The sequence below is a fragment of the Papaver somniferum genome, unplaced genomic scaffold (assembly GCF_003573695.1).
Source record: "Papaver somniferum cultivar HN1 unplaced genomic scaffold, ASM357369v1 unplaced-scaffold_137, whole genome shotgun sequence".
Taxonomy (NCBI): Eukaryota; Viridiplantae; Streptophyta; class Magnoliopsida; order Ranunculales; family Papaveraceae; genus Papaver; species Papaver somniferum.
Genome location: NW_020622934.1, coordinates 4,176,449 through 4,184,107, shown reverse-complemented (window position 1 = coordinate 4,184,107; position 7,659 = coordinate 4,176,449). Strand labels below are relative to the sequence as shown.

Sequence of the window (7,659 nt, the reverse complement as noted above, 5' to 3'; positions counted from 1 at the left end):
ATAAGAGAAACTAAGTTAATTCTGATCTTAGTTAGACTTATCAAAGTGGATGTTTCGGTTATTCAAGTCTAATCGAATGCCTTAACAAGAAATACTAGTTAAATAACCTAGTACTTATCTTGTTTAAAAGTTAAATGTCTAAGTTATATGAATAATTATAACCTGATGAGAAAAATAGAGTTATCTTTATTTTGGTCTTATCGAACAAGCGGTTGTATTTGTACAATCGGTTTAGCTAAGAAACTAAGGTGCTTAGTTGATTTTTTGGTTTGCTAAAATATTAGGGAAAATTTCTTTAGGCAGTTGTTTCCTTGGTAACATATCAAAACAAATTACTTTGTAGTTTCGGTTTTGATATTAGTTATCAAAAATGGTGTGTGAAACCCTCGTGCTTAACTCTATAGGTTGCAAGTCTATTTTGAGATTTGTAAGATCCTTTGGGTTTTTCCTTTATTTTTTCGCTTCTTTGTCATTTTTTGACAAAAAGGGGGAGAAATATATGGAGTAAACAAGTGATACTGGTATTGATTTATATTGATTGGTATCACTAAAGGAAAGAACATTGGTGCTTAAACGTTTATCTAATGAAAGATTGAAAGCATAAACTAAGAGGGAGTAACATATCATATACTTGTAGTTATATGGACTACAAAGGAAATAACAAAGACGTGCGGATTGATAAATTTTACCTATCTTACCTTTAGGGGGGTATTAGCTTTGTTATTATAATGTCAACATCAGCATTTAAGGATTTAATGTATACAAGTTATTGTGTTGTTGAATTAGGGAATCAAGAGGATGTGTAATGAATTCCTGTAATTTTTTTATCCATATGATCTTAGAGTTTTGTCACTAAAGTTGACAAAGGGGGAGATTGCTAGAGCATAGCTCGGTTGAACCCACCAAGCGTTGGTATGTCAAGTTCGGTTGTCATATTTTAGTGAGCCAAAACTCATTTCAGAGTCGCTTGATTATGTACTAGAGTCAACTTTGTATAGGTTATCTTGAAATTATTAGGATATGAGACATTACAAGTATTGCGAAGACTTGAAGAAGTAAGGACCTACAACGACAACACCATCCTTCCACTTGAGGTTAGTTATATTTGACTTGAACTGTTTTGTAAAGACCCTCAAACTCGTCAACGCTATTAGACTAGTCAAGAGACGATGTAACCGCTAATAACTTGATTAATTTAACACGGGCGTTAATTAATAAAAATTAATCTAACAACGATCTAGTTACGAAGCTAATACTGTTAGATAGAACTCGAAAAGTTATGCGAGATGGACTACTCGAACGTGTCATTCGGATACCAGATGGAAATAATTATCAGATTTATTTGAAGGGAAAAATGATTTTTTTGCAGATAGTCCGACATGGGCTCCCCTTAGCGAGGCGAGTATGTGTAGTAGTATCTATCCTTGGTCTTATCTTCACCAACCGAGAGGATAAACTCTCATTTCTATTCTTTCTTCTTCTTTATTTTTTTTCCTCCTCCTCTTTCTTTCTTCCCTATTCTTCTGTGAGTGTTTTGAGTTCACGAATTAGTGGTTCTGAGATCGTGGGGAGATGATTCATATCAAGTAACTACTGTTACTGGTGGTGTTGATTAGAATATGTGATTCAGAGTTAATGAAAAGATGAATCAGAGAGTCGAAATTAAGGTTTTTAGATTCCGTTCTTAAATGGATGAAATAGACGTGGGGAGATTGATTTTGTATTGTGCGGATTACAGGGAGGAGGAATGATATTTTTAACGTGGAGTCTTAAATGGATTGAAGTTCTTGTATATAATTGGTAGGATTTCACATATTTTGTAATGCAGATATAAGTTAAGATATGGTGGAATTGTGTTGGGATTTAACTGAAGTACGTGTACTGGAATTAGAGTTGTGTTTGAATCAGCTGTGTGAGTTTAATGATGAGTGTTGCTCAACTGAGAACAATAGTAGTTGTGGCCTTAGTGAAAGCCTGCAACTGCAGATTAAGGTAAATAGATTTGTATTTCAGATTGAGTTATGAAGTTACATTTAAATGAATGATTTGATGTTTATGTTTAGTCTAGTAGAATTGAAGTAAAGATGAAATAGAGTGTCTCACCAGTTTAACCTTAGATGACTTAGTAAGCCCTTTGACCTGAATCAGTCTTGTTGACTGAGTAGACTCACCGAGTTCCCTCTCTATACCCAAATTGACTCAGTTGACCGATTCCTGTTTGACTTTGACCTTGACTGTTGACCTGACCTTAGACGTTGACTGCTAGAGACCCGTTGACCGTTAAAGACTATCAATTGACCAGATGGACCAGGCCTTAAATTAATGGGTCATATTAGTGGACTTGGGCTTAATACCAATTTTCTTATTTAGATGGTTTGGACCTCTTATCGTCCGAATTAGCCTTTGGCTTCTTCTACAAAGTTGTATATGTTCATTAGACTTAGCTAATAGTCTATAGAACCAACCTAATTGAATTAGTAAACCTTAGTTATGTTAAAGATAGATAATTAAAAGGTGTAGAACCTTAAATGGACCCAGAATCATTAGAAAGACTTGTATGATTCTTGTGTGAGCCATCTTGGCTAGATTCTTAGAGTTCTTGTGTTATTAACAGTTAGTCTATATTAACAAGGATCGATTCAAAGGATGAACCAGTGGATTGTGGATCTCGAGGTAGGCGTGGCTTGTCATCAAAAGAGGTGGGAATACTTTTAACTCTTTTGAAACCACTGTTTGTTTCTTTTACAAAAGTTTATGTTTAACAAACTCATGCATTGTTTGTTCGTCCATTTCATGCATTGTTTAGTTTGTGTTATGATTGTTCTGTTGATTCTTTGAATCTTTCCATGAATTGGAAAGGAATTGTAATGTTTGTCGTCATTATGAATTGTTATGGGAAATGAGAATTTCCACGTGTGGTATATAGGATACGCTCCTTCATTTATATCTACAAGATTTCAGCTTTTATGTTTATTAGGTGTGGAACAACCCGGCATCAATATAGCTATGTAGGTGTGGAAAAATCCGGCATCACTAATATATATTGTTTGAAGAAGGAGTTTGTCCATATACATTGTTTGTGCATTTCCAGTGACTTAGTCACTTTGATGTTTGGGAAAACATGCATTGTTTTCCAAATCTTGCTCATGATTTATTTAAAGTTAAATGTTATTCCTGCTGGGCACCCCTTCAAGGGATGAAGTGCTCACCCATTCCCACTTTCAGTTTCAGAGACAAATCAGAGTTGCGCAGCGAAAGCTTCGAGGAGTTGACTATGTTAACTAGTTAACTTCTTCTATGTTTATTATGTTGTATACTCTGTTTTATAAACCAAATGACTATTGTATAAGTATCATTTGAGAGGAGTTCTTGTATATATATATTTCTGAGAGGGTTAGTTTTGATTTAAGTTTTGTAGCCGATTTCTTAATTTAATGTGTAAGAAATGACTTAGATTCTTAGTGCCTCTTTAATTAGTTAATCTCTTGGATTAGTCAGCTGCTAGCTTAGGAGGCGCTACATGTTTCATTCCCTAAACATATCTTTCAAGTCATGCATATTGAAAACAAAACTGCGAAGCATGAATGATTATACTCTAGTTAGAAATAATATTAAGGAATACAATACGAGGTTTATTGCTTAACCATTAAACTTTGTAGATAAGACATCGGCATAATCGTTTGGATGCTATTGTGATTATGTATGGGTATAAGGTGAAGATTTCATCCTATGAAACAATGTTTTTACATTTGTTTTAAGGAAGTAAATTCATGAACTTGTTTTGTGAATCTAAAGAGAAATCGCTAGGCATTATTGGTATTGTTATTCATTGCATATATTTTGAACTACCAATATGTGTGATTAGTATTACCGCTCATGACTTGTTTATGTTTTTGTTAAAACTATTTGTTAGAGAATTGCTCGGTCGAACTCTCATGCGTTGCTATCTCAAGCATGTTTGTCAATGTTAGTGATCAAAACTATAAGTCTTGATTTCTAGTCTATTATAGCTAAGTCTCGGACTAGGATAAAAAGTGTAGTTGAGCTCAAGGACTTCATGGCAATTCATCATACAACTAGAAGAACTACTCAAGGAACCGGTGGAACTTCTCGAAAAAAAGGTATGTGAAGACTTGAACTTATCTATCACTCAAAAGTCTATCTACTTTATCTCCTACTCTTTGAGACAAGAAGTCGTATGCTATATATATAGACTTTGATTATACACATTTGGTATTTCGAGCCGAGTATACATCGCCTATCTATATCTCGAAATATGAGTTGGTAAGCTTTTCGCTTTAACCAAGTTTATCTTTACCATGTGACGAAAGTCATGATATGTTTCAATCATCTTGAAAATTGCGTCGACGAGAAATGGTGTAACAACTATATAACGTCCTCTAAGAATGTTTCAATGATTGAAATGAGAGTTTATATTACATAACCAATGGTGGACATAAGCATTGTTGTGGAAACACATTTATGTATAAGTCCTATTCCTTGAACCAAAGTTTGCGAACTTTGTTGATCAAAAGAACCGGAAGAATGGCGTGAGCCAAGTTCGCGAACTCAGTCCGCGAGCTTCCGAAGTTCTCAAACCCGAGAATTTCTTCTGGAGTTGACAAACTACTTGCGTGAAACTAAGTCAGCGAACTCAGTCCGCGAACCCAGTCCGCGAACCGGCGAAGTTCTCATACCCGAGAATTTCTGCTGGAGTTTGTAAACTCTGCCCGGTAACTTAAGTCCGCGAACCTAGTCTGCGAACTTGAGAAGGTTATATATCTGAAGATGATTTCTGAACTTAAACTTAGTATTTCTTCATTCATCCCCATCCAATCAAAAAAAAAGTTTTTTCCACTGGACGGTTTTATTTGTTTATCAATCGCAAGATACGAAAGATCCTTCGTATCAATTTGATTAATGATTGAATAATAGTTAATTCCTGTTTTAGTATTTTTATCCATGCGGGTCTCAGTATCCATATTAGCCCAAGCCTCAATATCGATCTTCTTTCTAAGACAAAAAGAAACGATTCTCCAATCAAAATATTTTCTATCCGGATTTTTATCCGTATCAACAATACAATCTTCTCCTAGATAATGACTCATATATATGCCTGCCGGCATATAAAAAATTGGGGGTTTATTTGTGTTGTAGTTATAGGGAATTTTTCGGCTTCCCTTTACTTGTAATGGTGATAGAGAAATATATGAATCCTTCCCTTCTCTATAATTGATATATTTCTGTGATAAAAGATCATATCCATACTGTTTTTTAAAAATTTTTGTTTTACTCGATAATGAATCCATTACATAAGCATTTTGCTTCTTATAATGAAATACATTTTTTTGTTCATATGAATCCAATTTTCTTGATGCCTTGTTTGAAATCGTATGACTTTGATTGACTCCATTTCGTTGTTTTTGTAGAGCTAATTGAGACGATGTAATCTTAGATAAATTATATTGATAGTTATAATGACTGTTTAACCAATTTTTCCACCCATTCGTTTCAAAATTGCTAAGTTTTTTATGTCTTGATTCAGAATAAAGTATTACTTGTGTTCCAAAAAATTTCTTTATTCTATCTTTAAGAAAAAAAGACGTTCCATTATATTGAAGTACAGATCTCATGTGATATTTGTTAATCACTTGGGTTTGTGATAATTTGTAAAATACATATGCCTGTGACAAGTCAACTGGGGCACAAAAATAATGTAAATTCTTATTACTAATATTTGAAAGTTCCCTCTTTTTAGTCGAAATTACATGAATTTTTTTTTTTTTTTTTTCTTCAACTTCTTCTTTCTTTATTTCAGCATTTTAACTTTTTTTATCAATCTCTCCTTTTTTTAAGTCTAGGGAAAATTGTGCATTGATCCTGGGAATATTAATGAGATATAGAAGGGTGTCCATATATTTCTTTTCAATCAAAAAGTTTAAAAAAGAGTGTCGTTTACGTATTAATCTAGCACTTCTTCTTTGGAATATCCGCAAAAAGCTTTTTGGCGCTTCTAATCTTTTATCGTTACAACTTGTATCGTTAGGATTAATATTTCTATCTGGAATTAGAAACGTTTTTTTCTTGTCATTTATTATTTTTTCAATTTGATTCTTAATTGTACTTGTCCTATCAGCCAGATCTTCTGTTTTTTTTTCTGTTAGTGAATAATTTGTCCAAGACATTGATCTAATTCGACTTGACGATTCATGAACTATCTGATTTTCTTTGAGAGAAATTTTTTTATTTTCACTCGATTCATATACTTTTCTCAATCCAACTAATAGAATTGGATTTACTTTGCCAAGCTCTTTTATTCTTTTTTTTTGAAAAAAATCCTTTTTATGAGTCCAGCTTTCTTTTTCTTTTGAGTCCTTTAGAAACCTTTTTGTTTTTTCTTTTAAAACTCTTAGACCTAGAAAACTTTGTGTTTTTTTTTTTGTTATTCTTTTTTCTAGGTCTTTAAAAATGGGTTTTAAAAAAGAAGGTCGTCTTCGAGGAGAACCAAAAGGAAATTCAGTTTCCATCCCCCAGACTGTCAAAAAGCAAGAATTTTCCTTTATTCCCCTTGGATTTTTATGATGAGATCGTTTCTTAGAACTGTTCCAAGGTTTCGGATAGAAAGGATATAGGATCTTTATCTGAATACCCTCTGTTAACCAATTTTTTGGAAATTCCATTTCGGATAATTGAACACCATTATAGGTGCATTTAACATGCATTTCTCTACCCCACTCTCTCCAATCCTCATTCCATTCCGGGGGTTGAAATCATAAGATACGGCTGACGTTTTTAGCTATTATCAATGAAGGCAATCCAATATATTTTCTAAAAATCGAGTGGGCTATTAACAAGCAACCCCTTATTGATTGACCAAATAGAACAGTATCCCAGCTTTCCGCTACTGCTAGCCGGTCATTTTCCTCCCCTTTCTTCTTCCTTTTTTTATCCTTTTCTTTTGTCTCTTCCTCAAAACTGGAATTTTTTAATTCCGTACTTTTTATCATCCAATTCTTAAAAAGAAGATTCCAAATTCGGGAGGTATCAGCAGAAAAAAAAAACTTTTTGTAGATTCTGTCCAAAAAAAGGGGGGAATGGATATTTGTTTGAAACGGTTCCCAAATACCTGTTTTACGTCTTTGAGCGCGCATAGAACCTTTGATTATATCTCGACGAAAATCCGATTCTTGCGCATAACGTAGGACAAACACTTCTTCTACTTCATCATTAATATTCGTTGTACTATTTGTACGTTCGGTATCTGTAAAAATGACTACATGGTTGGCCTTTCTTGACCTAATTTCATGATCCTCAGCCGTTTCTTCTAAAATTGTTCCATCTTGTTGATCCAAACTGGTAATCAATTTGTATGACCATTGAGGAACTTCTTTACGTATTTCTTTTATTCCAATGGATTCCTTTATAATTCTTTGATGATGTCTATCGGGTGTAACCGCATCAAATAAAAATTTCGTTCTATTTTCTGAATTAAGTTTTCCTTCTTCTGGAAGGAAGTATTTTCTCTCAAATTTTTCCTTTTTTTCTTCAAATTCTTGGTAGTTTGTGGGAAGTATATTATGAAATTTATTTATCCAAATCCAACCTTCTTCTGAGAAAGCCTCATTCATATTCAAACTTGAGTTTAAATACTTTTTTTTT

The 7,659-nt window shown here is 33.5% G+C and overlaps 1 protein-coding gene across 1 annotated transcript; it reads right to left on the bottom strand.

Moving 5' to 3' along the window:
* Positions 1–5,703: 5,703 nt before the first annotated feature.
* On the bottom strand, positions 5,704–7,653 carry LOC113334792 (protein TIC 214-like). The gene has a single exon (XM_026580994.1). It carries the CDS (start codon positions 7,626–7,628, stop codon positions 6,771–6,773), a length of 858 nt encoding a protein of 285 aa, XP_026436779.1. The 5' UTR covers positions 7,629–7,653; the 3' UTR covers positions 5,704–6,770.
* Positions 7,654–7,659: the final 6 nt, after the last annotated feature.

What these genes read in the sequence shown, in the direction of transcription:
- LOC113334792 (XM_026580994.1), bottom strand. Translation starts at nt 7,628, where the DNA reads ATGAATGAGGCTTTCTCAGAAGAAGGTTGGATTTGGATAAATAAATTT.